Here is a 24778-nt window from a genome sequence, read left to right as displayed (position 1 = left end):
AGCCAAATAATTTAAATGAAAACTTTTGAATAATTCAATAATTATTTTATATAACTAAAACGCAAACTTACTGATGATTTATTCAACTACCTAAGTTTACTCAATATTTATAGAACGATGATTGTTCCCATCCCATCCCATCGTTGTAGACTTGCATTCTTGATCTTATCAAGAGTCTATATTTTAGAGGGCTCCAACTAGACCTGTGAATTGAACTGTTGATATTAGTTTTAAGTCGGATCAATTAAAAAACGAGTGAATTTCAATTTTGATTTTTTTTAGACTTTTTTCGATTTAGGTTAATTTTGCGTTCTAATCTAACTTCGATTTTGTTTGATAAAATGTTGAAAAAATGGAATTAACATGAAAATTAATACTTTCAACTTGTAATTTTTTAAACATATTTGATAACGCACAATGAAAACAACTAAATAATTTTTTCCTACAAAAAGTGTAATGATAAGTAGATACAAAGATCTACTTATCACTTAATAGAAAAAATTCAATTATTTTTTATACACTCAAAATTACATTATCCTTTATCAAACAATCTAACTATATTCAGTATTTAATTTTAAATAATTTACCAATCTGATTTTAGTACTTAATTTTTCAGTACTTATTTTTAATAATTATTTTTTAATTTATCAAACATAATCTTTTATTTTTTATATATAAAAAATCAGAGCGATAGTTAAAATTATGTCCGAAATTTAAATGATACAAATTCAAATCATACCATCCCATCCCATCTCTCAATATTGTAAGCAACTATTGAAGAGTTAACAATGCTAAGATTGATAAGCATGAAGAGATAAACAACAAAGCAGGCCAAGAGACCATCAGCTGACTGAAATCCTTCACAAAATCCTAAATATCCTTCCACCAAGATTTAATCATAAGCCGAATCATCTGTCCATATTTGAAGTTGTGATAAAAAAAATGAGAGAGTTTAGATAGATGTATACTCGAAAAAGAGTTTGAACAGAAAATAAGGCTAGTAATAGGTCAGGCCCAAATCTGACTAAATTTTTTTCTGTTATTATTTACTGTTATTTTACTATCGTTTTACTATTATATTATTACTATTTTGTTATTATTGTTTGGATATTATATAAATCTTGTTTTATTGTTGATTTTGCTACTATTTTAGAGACATTTGTTTGTTAAGTTGCAACTATCTTATGTTATTTAAGTATAATTTTTTTTTAATGTATTTTCAATTTGTTGGGAATCATTTATTTCAATATTTTTAATGTATTTAATATATTATATTTTTTAAATTTATTTTTATATAAAAAAATTTAAATGGACGGATCGAGCTTGGGTTTAGCATTTTTTTATCTGAATCAGGTTTGAGCAAAATTTCAAGTCTATTTTTTTTATGGACCTGAACATAAAAAAACGAACCTAAAATTTTACATTAACTTGACCCAAACTCAATCCGACCTATAATCAATTCTACTTCCATTCAACAAGCTGATATGTCCACCACTACAAACTCCATTCTTCACCAAATTTGGGCCCTTGCCCTTTTGGTGTTACCTTTCCTACACTACAGTGTTATTACATGGGAGCAATCTAATTATAGCTTATAGCTCCTTAACATGCGTAACCGTGCAAAGTCTCCATGGATTTACTGAGCACTTAATAGGTCTGTTTTGATTTCCACTACCGCTTTGTCAAACAAACTGAAGATTACAGCCATGGCCTGAATCTAAACAACTAATGTACTATTTGATGAAAAAAATTATGATGTATAAAAATAAGATTCAATTATGATTACTCCTAACAGAGTTAAAAAGCATACAAAATTTTAAAATGAAGATGTGTTGGCCCAATTAGTTGCTAAATTTAAGTTACGTGCCGGAAGAGTGAAAAAAGGAATATGTACTTCTTTAAGCACTGTGATAGGAGGAATAAAAATAATGAGCATAAAAATTATTTATATAGTTTAGCTTTCTTACATATGTGGAGTCTAGTTCAGTGAAAAATATTCACTATCTACAACACTCACAATAAGTAAAGTTAAATCTATCATAAACTCGTGAAAATTTCCTCACATTTATACCTTGAAGATTGATACTCTTACCACTAAATTCACCCTTTATAAACTTAACAAGTAAAACCATAACACAACAGGTTTTATTATCACAATACACTCATAAAATAAAGTTTCTTACTTGAACAGATTAAGTGTAATATCTCTCAGTATAAAAAATTGTACAAGCCTCTCAATTATATAGATATTTTGAGACTTGCTAAAATAAATAACATCCATATCAATCCCTATTAAATAGCAACTAAACTAGTCGAATATAATAGAGTAAAAATAAACAAGGATAGTTGGCAGCTAAGTCTTCAACGCTCCAAACTAATTCAACTTTCTTGATCCAAGGGATTAGATAGACTCGATCTAAATTACCTCAATAAATTACCTCAATAAATATGATCTTTAATGATGGGCTAGTTATGATTCACAATCTTAGCATGGCCTAAATATCTGTTTCAATAAATTGTCAATAACACAAATATAGAAACAAGCCATTCTGACGTAGGGGTTAAAGGGGTGGACACTCCTTTAGACACTTCTCAAGTATTTTCATATTTTTTAATAATCTCCCATTTGACAATTTTTTGAACAGAATACATACAACACGAAAAATTATATCAACAAGTAACCTTAACTTCCCTTTTAACACATTCCATTAGTTTTAAAAATTTAACTTAAAAAATAATTAAGTAAATTAACTGAATTGCAGCAATAATAATTATAACTAGAAAACAAATGAAATAAAGAAATAATGCATCAATAGTAATAGAAATATCCATCCATTAAAAAGAAGAATAAACCAATATCAACCAAAATGGTGGAGTGAAGAGTAGCAATTAGGACTGCAATCATCCCAAAGAAATCCCCCCCCCCCAACCCAAAAAAAAAAAAAAACATACTTAATAGTTCGTCTCCCCTTCAATGTTGGCTCCCCACTCCACCGATACTCTCGTTTTTTAATCAACAAAATTGTCAAACTAATCATTATAAAAAAAGGGAAACAATATTAGCTTGCGAGGCCTTTTGTTTGTTCATTTGTCGTATTTATGTACGTTAAATTAGTGGTTAAAGAGTTTATCTTTGAGTATTTTATATTGTATTTTATTACTTTTCCGTGATTATTAGATTTCATATTTAATTTTAGTTTTTATTGTATTTTTATGCTTTTTAGAATAAAACAACAAGTTTATGCCATTAAGAACTTAATCTTTTAGTTAAACTTGTTTAGGCAGTTGATTGATGTGAAAATGAGAAGAGCCTAAACTAGAGTCAAAGTCATGACACCAAGATGTTGACGTCGCGATACCAATGGCTTTGCTATCAATCAAGGAGTTGGACTTCACCAAATTGCACATCTGAGTGAACTGTCTTTGAAATCGCGACATCAAGGTGTTGATGTCACGACATTAGCTCCTAAGGTCGCAACGGTGGTCTAGCAAGGTCAAAACACCAGTCACAACCCTTGCAATTGAAGAAGTCAAGTTACCTGAAGATAATGTTACGATACCAAAGGGTTGTTGTTGCGATATTGAAGCCCAAAAGCATCTCTGGAGTAATCTGCTCCTCATGTCGCGACACACCAGTATGTGGGTGTCTTGACATCGACTTTGACAAGACCAAAATTCTGAAGGGAATTTTGTAGTCCAACAAGGCTTAAGTTAGATTTTAAGTGAGGGCATAATTGTCTTCGTTAGAGTGAGGGCATAATTGTCTTCATCAGACTTTTCCTTTCTTTTTAGAATCAATTTTATTTTTTGTTGTTTTAATCATTTTTTCTTGTTAAAGACTTTTGTAAATGGAGATGAATCAAACTTTTGGGTGTCATTGATTTCACATCTAAATAAGTATATCTTATTTTTACCTTTAAATTGTGCATATCAACTGTTCGATAAAATGCCTATTTGGATGTTAAGCTTTCTTATGTGTTGATATTGCTTGTTGGTTAATTCATGAATCGATTGTTAGATTAAGTTAACATCTATTGTTAGATGAATTGATTGTTATATTGAAATGTTTCATATGCTAGAATTGATGTCTCTAGTGGAAAATCTAGAGAATTGGGGTTGAAAGGAAAATTTATCATTAGATAGTTCGATATAATTGTGTCGAATAGTGAGACCGAGAGGAGATCTATATGCCTAGGTGAGATCTAGAGGAAATTTCTAGCTAAGAGTGACAAATAATATAATCGGTATATGTTTATTAGCTTAGTAGCGATTAAAGAATCAATCGTATCTATCGTTTTAATCATTTACATTGTCTAAAACATGCAATAGGAAAAAAAATAGTTTAATTGATAATTTAAATTTAGTTTATAAACAATTTATATTTGAATTTGCACTAATAATTTCTAACTCAATATACTAGTAATTACTTAACTTGTAATAACTTGATAAATGCATTTACCAATTTAGCAATCCATTGGGTTTGATCCTGAAATACTCGGAGTGTTTTATTGTAACATTTATAAATATTACAATTGATCAGTTACACTTGTAGTAAAAATCGTTTTTAGTTACTTATATTTTATGTTAATTCTCTGCTCAATGTACGTATGCCGTGGCGTGGTGAAGTTGTTGGCACCATTGTCAGAGATTATAATGGTGTAAATGTGTTTTTATGTTAGTTGTTTCAAAAGAACAATATTAGTCCAAAGAGGATGGGGTTAGATAATACTTTACTTTTTCATGTTTTGTGTTTTCTTTTTGTTATTTTATTTGTTTAACTTGTTGAAGAATTTATTTAATCATGTTAAATAATAATGATTATAGGTAGGTAATTAGGAAACCAATACGGATATGACGAAAAATCGAGTTCAATGAATGAAGATTTGACAAGGGATTGGAAGTATAATAGCTATTTTGAAAGGCAAGAGTATTCACAATGTGTCCACCACCAACTATATAATATTTTCTTCAAAACATTGGAAATGGAGAAAGAGAACTACAAGAGTTTCCCCCTTTGTTCTTGTAACCAAGAAGGGGCCATGGTCTTTGAGCATCTTAATCAGCGTTTTAAGCTCATTCCATTGCCACCCGAACCTTCTCTTCACCACGACCGATTATGGAAACTCAATAATCAGTTATATTATTGCAATTCCATTGAAGGAGGGTTTCAAGTATACGAGAAAGATGGTAGTCCACAGCACTACATTAAATTATATAAGGAGATATATGACACCTTTCAAATCAGTCCAAATTCAATCCTATCTGTCAACCCTTTAACGAGACCTAAAAATCACATATTTTGAAATACCTAGCCATGTTGCAACTTATTGTTTGAAGACCGAAAAATTGGTCAGAGTATTCTACAAGGATGATATCGAAGAAGAGACTAAGTACGTCAATGTATATCCCTTCGATTTCAGAAAAGTTGATTTGCATGAGATGTCCATCCATGCAGAAATCATCAAATCTGTAACTGAGTTTTGTGATTAGTATCTTTTATTATGCAAAGAAGCATATAAAATGCTACCAAAGAAACTCAAACTTTCACTATCCTATAGTACTCCACTCATTACATAAATGGATAAATGGAGCATGACAAATTTTGTTCCTGGTGGGCTCTGCTTTTTTATTCTGCTGTTTGGGGGTTTAGGGTCTTGAGCCTGAGGTGGGGTGTGGGTTGCCCTTGTTTATTTTTATCTCTGGCTAGTGTTCCTTTATGCCCTTGCTTGTCCTGTTATGTTTCTTTTGTAAAAAGTTTGTCAAAAAGCAAAGCCTAGAGGGGCTACACACCTGTGAATGTGGTGCGACGTCGTGATCCAAATTTGCTGATTCAGAAGATAACATTGGCAATTTATACATTTTTAAGCTGCAATTTAATGAACAAAAAAAATACTATTTACAAATCTGCAATTTACTTTAAAAGAGTAGTATCTTTGATTTCCTATCATTTTGCAAATCAAATAAGTATGCTTAAACCCTAGATGGAATTTAAAATGTGATAGCAATTTCTCTCAGTTTCAGTCTCACATGGAACTATCAGATCGCAAAAATTCCACAAATTTCTTTTTATCTTATTGCCTTGAGGAGCATTGAGTTACATTGTTGTCGCCTAAATTTTTTGTATCTTATTTTAATATCTAATTTTGTTTAGGATATCAATTTGATATTTATTCTTTATTAGTTAAATTTGTCTTTCAACGTTTTTTAAATATATCAAATCTTTTAAAAATAATTAACTTGTTCTTCATAATATCAAACATTGTTTCTATAGTATATTGGAAGAAATCTTTGTCGAGCTCGATTTGTGAGTTATGATGAAAGAGATGTCAGAGAAGTCCTATTGGTTGGATTGTAACAATTAACATCTCGAAGTTCAACTGTTTAATCCATTGTCAAGAGCTAGTCTTTCCCTTCTTTCACTTGATTCACTCGATTTCACCTACTCAGTAAATTGTTCGCTAGAAGAAGCGTGTAAGTTCTGTATAAGCAAACTAATATCACGTTCAAGACTTGATGAGTCCGACACGGATTGTATAGTTGTAGCGATTTATTCGCTTTATAACTCCTTAGCTTTTGCGAAACCTGGGGATAAAGCATGGACTCCGAATTCGAATCTTGGTCCAGTAGTTGATGCCATTTATTTCAATGGAAAATTGTAAGCTTCGATGTGAACTTTGTCTCACCGATTTCATGTAATGCCTCTGAGAGGAAATATCTTTTTGATTTGGTTGGAAATCTTTGTGTGGCGTCTCACAATATTGTAATTAAACCACCAGAACTAATGGTGGTTGAATTTGTGATTTTCAAACTAAACATGATCACAAGTGGGAGAAGATTCTTTCATTGGGTGATAGATCCTTGTTCTTGGGATATAGGCAAAGGGTCTTCTTCTACAGCCATAAGACCGAACATATCGATACAGACTCGACAAAGGAATCTTCTACCTCGGGGTTGACAGGTTTTGGCTTCTTGGACTGGCAGTGGGGGCTTTATGCCCAGACATCTTTACTATTCAATGAGCACATAGTGTATTCAATTTATGACACCCTTGGCAAAAGGATTTCTAAAGTTACATATCTACAAATCACCTATTGTCAGATATAACACTAACAAGAACCTACAATTGATCAATAAAAACTAGTATGAAAGATGGGATAAGAAAATGAATCATTTTGGATTATAATAATCATATGACATGATATCAAATTATCGCGAACAAGCTCTTTAAGCACAAGATGGCATGGTTACAAGCACTAAGGTATGGTGGAGTTTTGCTACTTTCAACATAGCTAGATGCCTGCAACTTTTTACAAGTTAGGACCATATGAAAATCACGGCAGAGCCAATTGAATATACAAAATATGACAAAGTAACACTTACAAGAATCTCGAAGCCATGTGGTTATAAGAAGTATACGTCGGAATCTCAAAGTCACCACTTCAAGCTACAAAGATGATGAAGATCACTAGAAAAAAGATGATTGCAGCAAATATCTTGATTAAAAGCCATCTATTTGATGATATTTGGTTAAGATGCCTCAATAGAGCACTACGAGCACCTTCGACATTAGCTAATGATTGATCCATATCTTCATCAATCCTGCTCACAAGTCATATCAATTAGGCAGATTCTTGAACGACTAAAAATGCATATCAAGCTAATGATATGCTAAGAGAAATGATGTAGTAAGTTGCCATTTCTAAACCTTAAGGAAATAAGCAAATAAATATGAGTAAAAGGAGCAGAGACCTGATAGCTAGTTCTCCTTGATGTGCAACCATTGTAGCTAGATGTGTAAAGATCCCACTAAGTTCTGAAATTGTAGATTCGACATTTTGAAGTGCAACTGCTCTACCTTGAGAGTATTCCTCTTGCCTGGGAACTACCTGTTGCAACATAGGCATTTCCATGTGGTTTGAAGGCGTGCCATCCACAGCTGGCCTTCGTCTACAAGTTTCATAGAGGAAAATATAACAAATAGGGAAAAACAAAACCATAATCAGGCCCATAGAAATAAAATAAAATAAAAGTTAAAAAAGGGAGCATGAGTTCGATCTGAATGCGTGGTAAAGGATAAGTACCAAGACGTCTATATTTCATAAGATGACATAAAGATGTTGCTGCAACTAGTTCAGTATTATGACCAATAAGTAGAACACTTGATTTATGGGAAAAAATAAATAAACTTCGGGCTTCAATCAAATATAACAAATACACACACCTCAGTTGGCTTCCAGCTTGAACTCCATTTGGTGGCGGTCTGGTTAAAACAAAATACATACATTAGTCAAACAACAAAAGTAGTAGCTATCATTTAGCACTTGCAAAAACTGGCACATCAGGAAACTTAAATGTCTAACAAAATATAATAGTCAATGTTATCGAGTAAATTCTAGTGCAGTGTGCCAAATGAAAAGATTCTTTTAGATTCAGAAATAATGGCCGGAAAACGACTTGATCCAGCCACCTATACATGAAGACAGGGTAAAAGCTACCATAGTAGTTTCCTATTCCAATGTTCATTTATATATCCTAAATGCAGCACCAAGAAATGAGAGTACCTACCCTAACAGTGGTGAACTCGTGGGGACCTTTGAAGAACTAGACCAAGGAGGTGGCTCAGCTACGGATCTCGTTTGATGTTGAAACGGGTTCTCTCTTATTGTACTTTTGGAGAATAACTGTTTCCTATTTTCATGAGCTTTAATATTCTGCATAACCACAAATAATGCTTCATTAGTTCCTACTCTCATTAAACAAACTACAATTCTAGTATAGTCAAGATAATAAAGAAACCTCAGTTCTTGCAGTCAACACTTCTTGAAAATGCTTTGTAGCACCCATTAACTTGTTCTTCAAGTCATCACAAACAGTCGTCGAATGAACAATTCGATCCTCGGAGTAATTCCCATCGGCAATCTCCATGTTTTGAAGTGTTTGTAAATCAGAAAGTGCCATATTCAAGGTGGTAATATCAGTTTTTATCAAAGCAGTCAGTTCTTGTATTTCAACAAGCGGATCATCGAACATTGATGACCTTTTCGCCACTGCAACAATTACATTAAAAACAATAAAAAAAATCACAACATTTCAAAATCCCAATTGAAAACTAGCTACTAATCTGATCCTTAGGATTTATACCTATAGCACTTAAATTAATCAAATTTCTTTATTCTTAAGAGCTAAAACCTGGATTACTGTATATTTGAATTGGATCGAATAACAAGCAAAACTTTTTAAAAAATTAAGCTAAGAAAACAATTAAAAGAAAGGGCTTACATTTAGCAAGTCGACCAATCTTTTGAGAGGTTTCATGGATACCCGACCCGATTAAAGAAGCCTTTTTATTGAACTCAGATCTGGAGGATGGAGACGGCAGTAGTTTAGAAACGTGGTCGTCTTGGAGATGATTATTATTATGATTGACGGTTGAGATCCCTCCGCCGAGCTTTTGAAGCGTTTGGGATAGTGATCGGAACTCGGCGGTCCGATCTCTGTACGGGGACCCCATGGGCGGAGGGAAACGGCGCCGTTTAAGTCGGCCGGAGAAAGGGAGATTTGGTTGGCGGCTGCCGGTGAAAGGATTTATATTAAGGAATTGGAGAGAAACGGTTACCTGAGAAAAAATCAGAACAAAATTCATTCGGGTGGTTTCTTCTGTTGTTAGCGTGGTCCAATGAGGTGTTGCCATGTCAGCTTCATGAATTCTGCCCGCCATCTTACAATATTTGGTTAAATTTAGGTTTTAATCCCTCTATTATTCCCAAATTTAATATTTAATCTCTATAAGAAATTTAATTTTTAGTTCTATGATGTCATTCCGAAAGTTAAAGAAAAATAATATTCATTCTAACTCATTGCATTAACTATTCAGTCTAACTAATGATAATATAAAACAATAGGTGGTTTTCGATAGTTTTAGTTAAAGGTTTTCATAGTTGAATAGATGATTAAATCGGTCAAATCACCGGTCCGTCAGTCTGTCTAGTTTGATTAGATAAATCATTAAAACATTTATAAAAAATTAAAATATTTTAAATTCGGTTCAATCGGTCTATCCGCATGGTTCAAATATTTTGGCCCAGTTCAATTGATTTGTATTGATTTCTGGATCAATCGGTTCAATGCCCTTCTCTAGACTGACAACCCAACTGACTCGTGATCTAATCCAGTTCAACCAACCTTGATTTAGTGAGATCTTCTGATGTTAACATGGTCCGGTGTGATGATGCCATTTTAGCTCAATGAATATGACTCGTCATCTAACATTTTATATTCAAATTAAGCTTTAAAATTTATAGTTTAATTTATATCATTTAGTTCTCGATATTTATAATGGTGTTAATTAACCTAAATAGTTAATACACTAAATTATTTGAATCAAATTTTTTACATGATTTTTTTTATCATCTTAAAAGCACTTTTTCTTTTCTAACTCATCATGCATGCACAACTTTTTCTAAAAAAAGATGTTTATTAAATAAATAAATAAATATCAATATTTTAATAAAAATAGTTAAGGAAGTTAACAACTTGGGATAATTATGTCGATAATCTAGAAAAATGTTTCGTAAATAAAAAGATGCCAATATGGTTCGATGGACTTACTATAGTGGAAGTAGAATCATGGGGAGCATATAACGGTAAAAGTGTAAATGAGATATTGGTGCCCGCAAGATATTAAAGTTTGACTCGAAAAAAATTCGAACTCGATTCCATAATTATTAAGCTGAGCTCGAGCTTGAATAGCTCTTGTTATCGATCGAGCCGAATTCGAGGTTAGTAATACTTATCTCGAATAGCTCGTAAGCCTCAATATATATTCCTTAGCTTAATTATCAAGTTTAGTTCGAGATTGAGTATAAAAATTGATAAACGAACTCAATCGAGCTCGAGCTCAAAAACAAATGTTCGATTGAGCTCACTTGAATTGAGTATCAAATTCTAAATTTCGAGCTCAAACTTGACAGTATTCAGACTCGGCTTGACTTAATTACACCCCTAATGAAAACGGTCAAGGACTAACGTTGTGTAGGTTGCTTGCACCTTTAATTTTTGGATGGGTTTCCATAAAAAACTATATATACTAGAGGGACTAAAACCAAATTTACTAACATGTCATTTTCCTTATTTTACTCCAAACCCTAAAAACCTAGCCCAAGCCCATATAACAAAAAGTCCCAAAACCCGAACCAAATCCAACAATTAAAAATACCCGGAACTAATCTCAACCGTTCGATCCAATCACAACCTCCAAAACCCTAATACCCCTTTCATTTCCCTTCCTACTATATAATCCAACTGTAACCCTAACCTCCATTCTTCACTAACATCGAAATCAGAGGTTAAAGAGACGGCGCCAAACAGCTGTCCGCCTTGACTGACCGTCCGGCATCGTCTTGGCCCTCGATTTTGCCCTTTTGTAAACCATTTTTCACCAATTCCCGAAATGGCAGTGAAACCCTCCAAGGCCGATAAGAAAATCGCGTACGACGCGAAACTGTGCCAGCTCTTAGATGAGTACACGCAGATCTTGATCGCCGCAGCCGACAATGTTGGCTCGAAGCAGCTCCAGAACATTCGGAAAGGTCTCCGAGGTGACTCAGTTGTTTTAATGGGTAAGAACACTATGATGAAAAGGTCTGTTAGGATGCATGCTGAGAAGACTGGGAACGAAGCTTTCCTTAACCTTATCCCTTTGCTTCAGGTACTTCAAAAGTTTCAATCTTTTTGTATATAAATTTTGGGTTTTTTAGTGTTTAATGAATGAATTGAAGTAACCCCTTTTTTGGTTGTTTTTGAATCAGGGAAATGTGGGTTTGATCTTTACTAAGGGTGATTTGAAGGAAGTCAGTGAGGAAGTTGCTAAATACAAGGTATATTACTTTTACGTTAATCTTTTATTCATTAATGGAAGTTTCGATATTTGATATTAGAATTGTTTTGGCAATTCTTTTAGGGTCTATATATTTGGTGGAAATTTGGAATACTTGATTTTGTTATATCTGTAGAACATTTAGTCATAGGAGGCTAAAGTTATTGTTATGTAATTTATAATTTAGTATGGTTAGCCACATGAATGGTTTAGGTATTTATAGTTTTCTCATTGATAAAAAATCAAATTTTAGAATTTTAAGATTGAATTTAAGCTCATATTATGCTATTTGGTAAAAGTATCATGGTGACTCTGCACTAGGAGTTGGATTGCATTTTGTCTTCTTTATTCAAAACATAGCTAAATTAGTACATGTACTTTAGATAAAAAAGCAAACTGATTTTTTTTTGTTAAATTTTTCATCCATTTTACTGTAAAAAATTTGGTGTGGTTGAGGGAATAACCAGACAAGTATTCATGATGTGCTACTTGTACCATGTGTTGATGATGTTGACGTGCATGGATCAGTTTCGAAAGGGATAAATAGATGAAATGAAATTTTTGACAGGACTCTTTTGTTTTTTGATTTAATGTATAAGGACTAATTTGCCTATTTTTTTAGTAGAAGAGGCAAAATGCAATCTGACTTCTAGTAAATGGGCTTTCATGCTACTTTTATCAATGGAAGCTCATATTATGCTATTTGGCCTGCTGTTATTTTGAATTTGTAAGTTGATTCATTAGTGTACTTGTTTATGCTTGAATTAACCAACAGATAAAGTTTCCATTCTCATTGTTGAGTTGTATTTTGTGTGTTTTCACAGTTTTGTTTTAACAGTTTTAAACTTAGCAATTGTGGTTTTTGATGTTCGATGTTGTGAAGTTCAATCTCACTTGATCTAGTAGTTGTTTCTTGCTGTCACTTTTGTGTGTTTGTTCTAATATCATATTATTTTATGAACAGGTTGGAGCTCCTGCTCGTGTTGGTCTGGTTGCGCCTATTGATGTGGTCGTTCCACCTGGAAACACTGGTCTTGACCCATCACAGACCTCTTTCTTCCAGGTACTGGCTATATCCTGGTAGTGTTTTGCTTGTTACGTCTGTTCTTCATGATTGCTTAATTCTTATTATCAATTTTTGATTACGTTGTAGGTGCTCAATATTCCCACCAAGATTAACAAAGGTACTGTTGAAATTATCACTCCCGTTGAGCTTATCAAGAAGGGTGAGAAGGTTGGTTCTTCCGAGGCTGCACTTCTTGCCAAGCTCGGAATCAGACCATTCTCATACGGTCTTGTTGTCTTGTCTGTTTATGACAATGGGTCAGTCTTTAGCCCTGAGGTGCTTGACCTTACCGAGGATGACCTGATTGAGAAATTCGCTACTGGTGTCTCCATGGTTACGGCATTGTCTCTCGCCATCTCGTACCCAACCCTGGCTGCTGCACCACACATGTTCATCAATGGCTACAAGAACATATTGGCCGTTGCTGTCGCAACTGAGTATTCCTTCCCTCAGGCTGATAAAGTGAAGGAGTACTTGGCGGTATGGAATTCACCCTTTATTTCGTTTTATACTTTTGGAATTCCATAATGTTGTTATCTAAATTAAGTTCTGCATAAATCCAGGATCCAAGTAAGTTTGCTGTTGCCGCTGCCCCTGTTGCTGCTGCTGGTGGTGGTGCTGCTCCTGCTGCTGCCCCTGCCGAGGAGGAAAAGAAACCCGAACCTGAAGAAGAGTCTGATGACGATATGGGATTCAGTCTCTTCGACTAAGTTTATTTGTGTTAAAGCATAAACATATAGGATTGTTGACAGGTTACATTATCTGCTTTATTGTTTCTCATAGTTCTCGTTGATGTACTTTGATTGCTCTAAGTTTTGGATGATTTATGAAGTCTTAATTTAGTCTTTTCGCCTGTTCTATCTACATCTCAGTTTCCATTTTGTGAAAGTGCTTCCTTTCATAATATAATATATTATAGATCTGTCAACTGCGTGGATTGCTTTGGATTTGGGTTCTAGTGTTAGTTTTAGTTTTTGTCAAATAGGGTTTAGGATGGTCAAGTTTTTTTATTTTTTATGATCAAATATTATTGTGTCAGGTTTGAGTTATAGGATTATGTTGGGTTTTTGTGTTTGAAATTTGTATTTATAATGAAGGGTTAATGTACCTTTTGGTACTTGGATTAAATAATATCAAATAATATCATGTAATTTTATTTTATTTTTGGTGGAAAACTAAAAAAACATACTAAAACCTATATCTATCGGCTCATCCTACAATTGCTCCTAAGATTTGCTTACACTCTTCATTTGAAGCTTTAGACGGATCCAATGCATGGGTAGTAATATACTGTCTTGTTTAACAAATTGATATCTTAATAGTTTTTATTGAACTCTATAATAAAATTTAAAAGATAAATAGATTTTTATTCTTTCATATACGTTATCCTATCAACCCAAAAAAGGTATTTATCCTAGCCCAGTCAAGAATATTACTTAAAAAGAATTGAGATTGCCAGCTTATAAGAATGAGATTCAGCTAGCTGTCGGGTGTTGACAAGCCAAATAGGAAGTGTTTTGGTCGATCCCTCTTTGTACTCGTTCTAAATTGGTGAACAACCGTTGTTTGCGAATTAACTAAAAAAAATTCAAGTACCAAATTAATAGTGGTAACTATAATCTTGAAGCATAAAAAAGATTCATTTCAATTTTCAAGTACCTAGGGGGATATTGAAGACAATTTAAAGTATTAAAATGGGATTAAAAAATTTCGGAAATTAAATTCAATGTTGAAGTCAAATTTTTTGAACTTTGAAGTGTTTATCATTAGCAATTCAATCTTGATTTGATTCAAATTTAAATATTAATTTGTTTGTTTTAAATAACCCAAAAATTAAATTTATATCTTACTTTTCTTTTAACTTTTATAATTTTATCAAAATAGAATACTTATTCTTTTAATGATACTACTAATTCTTTTTAGATATAATTATGCTAAAGTAAATATTATATTAATTTTATTATCATATATTTTAAACTTAAATTATATAAAAGTATTTTGGTAAATATCTTAAGGTGGAATGGGTTTTTTCTAATTTTGACCTTGATTCGACTTGACTAGTTGAAGAATTAATAATTAAAACCCATCTCCATTTCTAAAAGGTCGATCCTATAAAATCAAGTCGGGTTAAAGCCCATCAGGCCTGGGTTATTTTACCATCCATCCCTAACTTCATGGCATTTGGGCCTTTCTTGACTTACTATAATAATAATTGTAAAGTCTCCATCTATTATTTCCCCATAAGTTAAGAAGTTGAAATAACAAAATCTAGGAACAAAGTTGGAACAAGGAAGCAAGCAAGCAAGGTGACGCAATGTCCTAAATTTTATTTCATTTGGTTCAAAAAAGTCTATGATATGTTGCATTATTGATGCCCTTTTTTGAATTTAGAAGTAGTGACCCCAACAACTCTAATCCTTTATTTTTTTGTGGTAAAAGATGACGAGTTTTTGTAGTGCTAGGCTACGTTTGTTTATCTAATGCATGGGTATGGATCATAAAAAAGGAAGTTGAATCAATCAACTCCATCCAATCCAATTTGGTTATAAAAGATAAATGATTCGAATTTAATATAATCTAATTTCGAAATAATTCAAACTTAAAGTGAATGATCTTTAACCTGTAATGATTTGACCTAGAATACTCGAGCCTCGTACCTGAACGATTTGAATCCAGAACAACTCTAAACTTGAAATGACATGAAATTGGAACAATTTGAATTCGTAACTGACTCAAACTTAAGTGACCTGAACTTGAAACTAACTCGAAAATTTTAAAATGCAAATTGACTTGATCTAAATCCAACTCGACACAATTAATTGGCAGGCTTAACCAAAATCAATCTATAACTTCTTTTTTAGGTTTTAGATTAAGAAATAAACTCTGGGATTGGTTTGTTTTTAATTTTAGAATAGTTTTTAATGTGTTTTTTTATTAGTACAATTACAAGTAAAATCACAAATAATACATGTGTAATAATATATCCAAACGTTCACACATGGTAGATTTAAACCCGAAAAAAATTTGAGAATAACTCACATATGGTGAGACTCAAACCTAAATACTCAAAGATCTAGAATCTCAACATTACCAAGTCAATTAAAATCATCTCTCGGATTATATATATATATATATATATATATATATATATATATATATCATCTCTTATAAATAATTATAATAAATAGAATTAAATCATGAATTTTTACTCCTTTTTGTATTTATGAAAAGATAATCGAAATATATTATTATAAAGTAATAGAATCACTTGGTGGAACGTAAGAAGAAGAGATGACTTGAACCTCTTGTCCAAGTTGTTAAAATAATCTTTGGCATGAAAGGGGCAATTATTGGCCACAAAGTTCCACATATGAACTCAAAGCTAGACATTGATCTAATCCCAAGCCATATTGCCCACCAGCCTAAAACTCAATGTTTTTGCTCTAAATACCTACAAATAGATCAAATCCAACTCATTATTATCTAATACATAAATTCAAAAGTTGGATAATGATACAAACCCAAATTATTTTTTTTTAATTTCTACAAATTACTCAAATTCGAATTAGAAATTATGTAAATAATGTTTATCTAATTCTAACCTCTCGAAAGAGCTTAAAATTAAGCAACTATAAGAATTAAGAAGATGGTTTTGACTAAGGATGTAAATGAGAATTTTGTGCTAGTAAATTACTTGAGTTGGATTAAAAAGAGAATTAAAATCCTATTTATTCATTCTCAAGATAAGCAACTCGAGCTATCGAGTTAGCCAAATTCAAATATCTTAATATTCAGTTTGAACATCAAATGGGTCTAGTTGAACTTTTTATTATCATTTATAAATGTATTTTTAACATTTAAGCAAGTCAATTTTGAATAATTAAATTAACTTCTAATTAAGTTTAAAATTAAATGATACTATTTTATTAGTATATCATTAAACTATCAGCAACGAATTTCAAATCGAGCTCAAATCATAGTATTAATTTTGACAAATGGTTTAAGTACACCTAAATTAAACCTTGTTTTGGATATCAAACCGTGATCAAGAACATTGAAAATTAGCATAATTAATAATCAACTTGATTTGGATTAAAATAATTGCTCATTAATATTGATTAGGCTAAAGTTTGGTCCAATTATTCTAATAATTTTCTAGGTCTTAATTAGGACACTTGTCCTACAAGTCTAGCTTCCTAATGGCCCAATTTATTTACCAAGTGGCATTGGTCCTATGATAATCAACTTACCAAATTGACTCAATTGATTTGTGAGGATGGGCAAAATTTTCAAAGTGGGATCATATCTATTTTCATTTTTTTACATAATAGGGTAGTGGTAGTTTGGACTTTGGGCATATGAGAGGTTAGAATTTAAAAACATATTTGACTAATTTTATTTTTTTAAGTATAAGGGTGGGTTTGGATCGGTAGTGGGGTACGATGCGGTGCGTTTTGTTTACTTTTTTGTCTCATGTTACAGTATCTCTACAGTATTTAATCTCACTGCCACCGCTGTTTTTACACTAACCGCAGGTAAACACATCGCCAATCTAAACCCATCCTAAGTATAGTACAAATCACAAATAATACATGTTTGATTAATTAGTTTCTTTTAATACCAAACTTAGTTCTATCCATAATGTGCTTAAACCATCGTCTTCCTGATTATTGCAATAACAACAGTATCAATTGAGTTAAGACTCAATCGACTGATCAATTAGAATTAAAAATTAACTCAATACAAAGAAAAATAGACTGAAAATCGCAATATATTCGAACGTGACCCACATATGGTACGATTTAAACCCACTATAATTTAAAAGGAAAGTCTCGGAATCTTAACTTTTGCCAAAACTATCAAATACATTGGGTTTTAGTTGATTTCTTTATTGGTACATAATAATGAAGTTGTAATTCAAGGGTGTAGAAGAATTATGATTAAACCCCAATTAAGCACACTAATTATTTTGGTTTGATTTTAATCGGTAAACAACACTAATTAAAGTTAAAATTTGTGTTAAGTGCATAACCTATAGAAAGCCTGCTAAAAAGATGGGCTCTTTGCCTAATTCTTCATTAACACTTGGGGTCCCATCAATTTAAAGTTGTTTAAGATTTTAGAGGCAAATCGCAACAATTTTCTCTTCAATGCCTATCCACCATTAAATATTAATTTTTAAACAAAATTATCTCATTAATTTGATTTGATTATAAAAAGAATTAGGAATTTCAAATCGAACTAAATCAAAAATTGCCTTAAATAAATAAATAAAAAGCCTTTAACTTAAAGTGATCAAAACTCAGGGTGGGTTGGATGGGCGATGGAGTGCGGTACGATGCATTTAGCTTACTTTTTGTCTCACGCTACAGTATCTAATCTCACCATCACCGCTGTTTTTACACTAACCACAAGTAAAATGACTTGAACCCGTAATGGATCAGTATGAAAAAATTGAACCTTAAACTTAAATGATCGAAACCCAAAATAACTTAAACCCAAACATCCTAAACCTAAAAGGAGAAATTTAAAAATTTAAAAATTAAAATCAAAATTAACTCAACTCAAATTTAATCGGAGGGAAACCAACCTAACCTAACCTAACCAAAGGGGCATTAAAGTTACAAATGGATTGAGGAAGATTACATTAATTAAATCTCGAATTCTATTTATTTTAAGTTCTCAAAATTAATTTTAAATTGCATGCTTAACCTCATCTTAGGTAACTTCAAGATAAGTATAATTAACATCTAACTTAGGGATGTGTTCAACGTTAAGACAAGTCGTTCTTTTGTTTTGTTTTTTTTTTTTTTTGAATTTTGACTCAAAAGAAACTTCTAGATCTTTTGGTTGTTGAAAGCATCAACAAATCAAACCCCAAAACAATATTAATTATATATATAGTTTGCTTGCTTTTGTTGTTTTTAGACGATTTCCAATGAAAATGTCCTCCTTTTGAAATAAACCCTAATTTAATCTCAATAATCAAATGATTTAAAAAAAATATTATAGGTTCTGATCATATCTGCTCTTTTTAACACAATATCAAGAATTACCCATAGCCCCTTCTTAACTCATAAATAGGAGAATAATGCGTTTCAGCACACTCGAACCTATATCCTCCTGCATTGACAATAAATATGTTAATCTTATTAGTTTTAATTAAATATTAAATATTAAATATAATTCAATTCAATTTTAAGATAAAAATTAATAGCATGCTAAATTCAAATTTAAAATTGATCGAAACTCAAACTAACTTAAAATTAAAGGGATTGAAACTTGATATGTTTTAAACTCGTAATAAGATGACCTGAAAGTTCCGAACCTCAAAGCCGAGTAACTCGAATCCAAAACAATTCAAACTCAAAATGATTTGAATCCAAATCCTAATTAGACACAAAATTATATGAATTCAAATTAACCCGAACTAAAATTATTTGAAAATTTTAAAACCCGAATTAATTCAATTCAAATTATATCGTGAACGATTCTAATTTATATATTTATATATATTTAAAATAAAATTAAAAAAGCAGCAAATTAGAGGAAAAGTTATGGATAATATAATTGATAAGCTTAATTTTAACTTTAACACGACAAAGTTAATTTTGGATAAAGGAGACAGGTTAGCAAGAATGGGAACTAAATCAGACAGAAATCGACAAAACATGAAACAAAAATTCTCTTATATTATTATAATAATAACAACATTAAAATTTAAAAAAAAGTAAAGCAAAACATTTGAGTTGATAATCATGTTGCTCTTTTAGCCGTTTTACTTTTTAGTCTTTTTCATCATAATATTATTTTATTGCAAACCAATTTTCAGATTATTATTTTTTAATTTCTTTTTTTATTAAAGGTGAGAAGATTCAAATTCTTTTCTTTAAATAAAGAAAAACATGTAATGACGGTTAAGCCAAATCTTTGTGTTTTTTTCAGACAAATTTTAAAAAAGTTAATAAATACGAATTTCCATAAATTGGAGCCTTTGCTTAACCTCACAGCAAAGCATCTATAAATAAGTGAATTATAACCCCTCTTTTTTTATTCTTCCTCATCTAAATTTGAGTATGATGGAGGTTTTCATTTTAGAATTCTTTTGATTTAAGTTTAATTATGTATGTCCGATTGAGTATTAGTTTAATTGGTATGTGTATTGTTGTCAATGTAAGAAGACGTGAGTTCGAGTGTGATGAAACGCATTATCCTCCTATTTATAGGTTGGGAGAGACTATGGGTAATTATAGGCATTGTGTAAAAAAAAACATATATGAAATTTAAGTTTTTTTAGAATAAATTTTTTATTTCCGTTTCTCAAAATTTTAAAATTTTATCTTAGCCTTCTTTATAAAGTTTCTGACTCTGATTTTGTCCCAACATTTAAATCAAAGGATAATGTTTCTCTTAACCATTATAATAGCAAGAATACTAATTAAATTAAGACTTAAGTACAATAACGTTATCCAGGGGCATATCTAGGGGTGCTGACAGGGGCTCCTAAAATAGATTTTTTTCATTGAAGTCCTTTAAAATTTTAAATTAATAAAGGTTAAATTATACTTTGTCCCGTAAAAATAATAAAATAACTATTTAATCCTTTAAATATTATAAAATATAGGCTATTCAAATGGTGAAATTATATTTTTATTATCATAAAAATTACAATTTAATTTCGGACTCCTCTAAAAATATTTTCTGACTTTACCCTTAACGTTATCAATCATATTAAAATTCAACTGTGCTAAAATTTAATCGAAATATTACCATTTAGTTATTATAGAAAAGAATGCGGTAATAGTCCACAGATTTCTCTTTTATATATAAAATAAAACATATTGTTATAAAATAAAATTTAAATTTAAAAGTGGATAATTGAAGAAAAAAAGGGCGGTGCGTTCACATTTTCTATCAACATTGCCCCCCATTTTATATAAACGGCGACAGCGTGTAGTGCGGCGCGTGGTAATTTGGGAAACAAAGCGTGGCTGAGTTGGAGGGCAATACGGGGCCGAGTCGGCTCCTGAAAGGGCAATAAGAAAAAGACACGTGTTTTGAGTAAAAGGCGGTGCTTTTGGGCGGATATGGCGGTTTTGAGGCGGTAAACGCGGAGATTGAGTCTAATTAATGGAAGCTTCAATGGGCAAATAAACTAATGGAATGGTGGATGATTTATCCACCATATTTCAAATCAGTTTCATCTATTGAATAAAAAATTGATGTTTAAATTAGATCGAATTAATTGATCGAACTACAAATCGTTCAGAGTATCAATTTGAAGAAAGTTATTAGATCAACTGATTTGGGAATCGATATGGATCAGTTGAATCAGACAAAAAAAAATCAATTGAATCAGATATCTTTTATTTTTCAATATTTTAAATTGTTAATGATTTGTTTAATCGAACCGGTGAACTAATGGTTCAATCACTGTTTCAAGTCTGAAACTCTTGACCCATGTTTTCTAAGGTGCTGCAACAGTGTCAATCGAACTATTTTACTTTTTGAAATATTTATTTAAATAAATTTTATTTAGTAAATACAGATATTTAGCACGTTCTAATATTTAAAGGATAATTTAATTAATTTGGATAGATAATAAATGAAATTTTATTTTAAAGCAAATTTAACTAGAACTAAAATAAACTCAATACAAAAATATAATGAATTAAAATTAGAATATATCTAAAGTTATATTAAAATAAGTCTAGACGAATCTGCGCATAATATGACATAAACCCAGAATAACCTAAAAGAAACCTCACACATGATATAATAAGACTCGAACTCGACATTCAAGACACCTTTGCAAATTGAATAATTTTTAATACAAGAATAAAAGATTAAAAATTTAAATATACAAATAAACATTTGACAAAAATTAAAATATATAACTAATTTTTTACCATATAAATCTTATTTAAGTAGGGCTAATTTTAAAAATATTTTAGTAGGAACCGAATTAAATTATAAGTTTTTAAGAGGTTAAAATATATTTCTATCATGTATTAGTTTATGATTTCATCATTTCCAAAAATGTCTAAACAGAATTGTTTCATTTTCGAGCTCAAAGTGCAAATTTACCATATATAAATTTATAAATTTAATAATTCTTAAAGAGACTTAATCGAAAATTTCCATTTTTAAGAGGCCAAAGCTTCTGCTTATCTCCTTTACATTCACCGCCGTATTTAAGTATTATTGCCGATTGAGTGTTAGTTCGATTGGCATAGGCATTGTTGCCAATGCAAAAGGATGTGGGTTTGAGTGCGCTGAAACGCATTATCCTCCTATTTATGCGTTGGGGAGGGGTTATAAACAGTTCTAGACATTATGTCAGAAATAACAGATATGATCAGAAACTATAATAAGATTATTCAAAACAAAAAGTATTATTTATCAAAATTAAATCATTCATCCTACTTTTCAACCAATGGTTAGAAATAGAAAAATTTTAAACTCTTTTTAACACATTGTAAAGAATCAAAATTCCCTTCTAACACTATGAATGAACAACATCTTGTCAAACTTATTAAACGTACAACACATGTTAACCATGAGCATCAAGTAATTTATTTGCATAACTTATCACACAAGAATATTAGAATGTATGGGAATTTGTGGATAAAAATTGGGCAAGACATGTTGAACATATACATCATAGAATATTTACATATTCCAAATGCAATACAACTAATACACTACAAAATAGTGTGGGGGTTGGTCCATGCATTTAAGCCTCTTTCATGATTCTTCTTTTCTTTGAGCTAAAATGGGAAAATAAGCCAAAATTAGTAGATAAACAATTTGTTTCAAATCCAATCCATTTATGAATAAAAAATCACATGTTAGAATTTTGAATGCATTGGATTAGTATTTAAAACTCGTGATTAGTATTTACCCTTTAATGGGTCTACAGAATGTGGAAGATTAGTTACTAGGCTCACTCCGATAGATAACTTGAGAAATAAAAAAAAATTGAGATTCTAAGTTTTAGGTACCCAAATTGTACTACTATCACGGATGGGTTTTGTTCGATTTTATTATTCTTCAAAAAAAAAAACTTTCAAAAAAATTATTATTTGTGTTATTTAGAATCAAATTAAAATTAATGCATTCAATATTTTTTTTGGTGAATTATAAGAGGAGGGTAAAGACTTAACAGCAACGAGATTAACGCGACTCAAACCCAAGCCATATTTAAGACAGTGAAGACATTGACTATCAGACCAACACACGGGTTCTTAATGCATACAATATTTGATGAATTACAATGTCATAATCCATGCTACAAATGTCTCCAAGTTGGCCAACATCAACTAGCGAGTTAAATCTTATTTGACTAATTTGGCCATCAATTAAACCTTTCAATTAAATCTTATATGAATTTGACTTTTCATCATTTATTTGGTCCAATGTTAGCTACAAAAACTTTGTTCGTTTGCCAGAAAAACAAAAAATATGAACTGTGTTTTTTTTAGGCAGCTTTCAAGTCAATAAATAAGGTAGGGAATGGCATAGTCGTAAATAGTTGATGAAGATTGGATGGTTTTTGGATAAGTCAGCAGGTAAGTTGTTGACATTTGACTCAAAGGAGGACTTGTCTGTTTGCGAGAACACTGACCGAAGATTGAGGAAGCAATCCCATGAATTGCTTAGGAATAAATGTTTGGACTTATTCTGATTTTAGTCCTTTTACTATGCTAAGATATGAAATTTAATCCTTTTATTTTAATTTTTCTACTTTTATAATTTTATCAGTAGATTTAAATCGACAACAATGTTAATTATTACAATTGATGTAGGTATCAAGGTTGGACGAAACTAAACTCTGATAGATTGTCGATTGAAAATCCAAATACAGCACGATCAGGTATAATTATTCAAGACCACCATGGTCGATGGTTAAGCGGTACCTACTGATACATATTAAGAACAACCAGTGATGAGGCGCCTCGTAACTTATCCTCACTTTTATTATACCTGTATACAGTACTTGTCAACCCCTTAACTTTTCTTTGATACTGTACTAAATATTTTTCATATATACTGATTATGATAAATTTTCTTCCAAAAAAAAATCTAATTGAATTATATGTTTTGGGAATTATTACTTTGACTCTTCTTTTGAATGTTAATTTGGCCTTTCCAACAAATGTGGATATTTCATTTTATAAGAAAACATTCAAATGTACAAAATTATTGACTAATTATATCAATAATATTAGATTCAAATAATATAATTATACAAATATAGAACTTCTAATTGGATTTGATGTAATATCAAAAGATTTTAAAATTGACAAAAATAATCAAGTTATAAAATGCGAAACATGTGTTTGTAATCCTCTTTGCTTTTCTGAAAATAATTGTTAGTCCCACGTTTTTGTTTTGAGATCAATTATACAAATTTTATTCAACTTCATAACTTCCATTTTGGGCAATTTCGGCTAATTATCATTTTCATTTTTATTGTACAACTTTAATAAAAATTAATTTTTAATAAAAAATTTGGGTTTTAGAGGAAATTAAGTTATTCAATTGTAGGATGAAACTTAAGTTTTTCTTTGTAACTCGATTCTCTCTAAAAAATTTAGGGTTTTTCTTTTAACTTAAAAAACCTAAATATTAATTCTAAACAACGAAAAAAGAGTTAAAAATATAAATATGGACACGACCCACATGATTGAACTTAAATCAGAAAGGGTGAAATTAAGTTCTCACGGCCTCAAACTTATCGTTGAGCAAAACATTATTAGTTAAAGAATAAATTATTTTTCGATATATTTATGAAACTATCCATAAACCCTTCAAACCTCAAGCAAGGGCGTAGT

The 24778-nt window shown here is 31.1% G+C and overlaps 2 protein-coding genes across 3 annotated transcripts; one reads left to right on the top strand and one right to left on the bottom strand.

Moving 5' to 3' along the window:
• Positions 1–7155: 7155 nt before the first annotated feature.
• Positions 7156–9641, bottom strand: LOC105778028 (syntaxin-31). Of its 2 annotated transcripts, XR_008189909.1 has the most exons (7): positions 9280–9641; positions 8797–9047; positions 8566–8711; positions 8222–8260; positions 7750–7947; positions 7381–7599; positions 7156–7297 (listed from the first exon to the last, which is right to left on the bottom strand). XR_008189909.1 is itself a non-coding variant. In XM_012601579.2 (6 exons), the coding sequence occupies exons 1-6, from the start codon at positions 9509–9511 to the stop codon at positions 7440–7442; spliced, it is 1026 nt and encodes a 341-aa protein (XP_012457033.1). In that variant the 5' UTR covers positions 9512–9641; the 3' UTR covers positions 7156–7439. The 2 variants fall into 2 exon arrangements, 1 of the variants encoding a protein (XP_012457033.1); XM_012601579.2 differs by having other exon boundaries at positions 7156–7599.
• A 1672-nt stretch (positions 9642–11313) lies between these two features.
• LOC105777176 (60S acidic ribosomal protein P0) lies at positions 11314–13805 on the top strand. The gene is made up of 5 exons (XM_012600286.2): positions 11314–11707; positions 11808–11876; positions 12840–12938; positions 13029–13421; positions 13505–13805. Exons 1-5 carry the CDS (start codon positions 11450–11452, stop codon positions 13649–13651), a joined length of 966 nt encoding a protein of 321 aa, XP_012455740.1. The 5' UTR covers positions 11314–11449; the 3' UTR covers positions 13652–13805.
• The last annotated feature ends 10973 nt before the right edge of the window (positions 13806–24778 follow it).

The sequence above is a fragment of the Gossypium raimondii genome, chromosome 10, assembly GCF_025698545.1.
Source record: "Gossypium raimondii isolate GPD5lz chromosome 10, ASM2569854v1, whole genome shotgun sequence".
Taxonomy (NCBI): domain Eukaryota; kingdom Viridiplantae; phylum Streptophyta; class Magnoliopsida; order Malvales; family Malvaceae; genus Gossypium; species Gossypium raimondii.
This window is presented reverse-complemented; position numbering and strand designations above follow the sequence as displayed.

Coding starts and splice junctions, on each gene's coding strand:
- LOC105777176 (XM_012600286.2), top strand. CDS start 11,450: ATGGCAGTGAAACCCTCCAAGGCCGATAAGAAAATCGCGTACGACGCG. Junction 11,708..11,807: donor ACCTTATCCCTTTGCTTCAG/GTACTTCAAAAG, acceptor TTTTTGAATCAG/GGAAATGTGGGTTTGATCTT. Junction 11,877..12,839: donor AGGAAGTTGCTAAATACAAG/GTATATTACTTT, acceptor TTTTATGAACAG/GTTGGAGCTCCTGCTCGTGT.
- LOC105778028 (XM_012601579.2), bottom strand. CDS start 9,511: ATGGGGTCCCCGTACAGAGATCGGACCGCCGAGTTCCGATCACTATCC. Junction 9,048..9,279: donor GATTGGTCGACTTGCTAAAT/GTAAGCCCTTTC, acceptor TAATTGTTGCAG/TGGCGAAAAGGTCATCAATG. Junction 7,600..7,749: donor CAAGGAGAACTAGCTATCAG/GTCTCTGCTCCT, acceptor ACTTGTGAGCAG/GATTGATGAAGATATGGATC.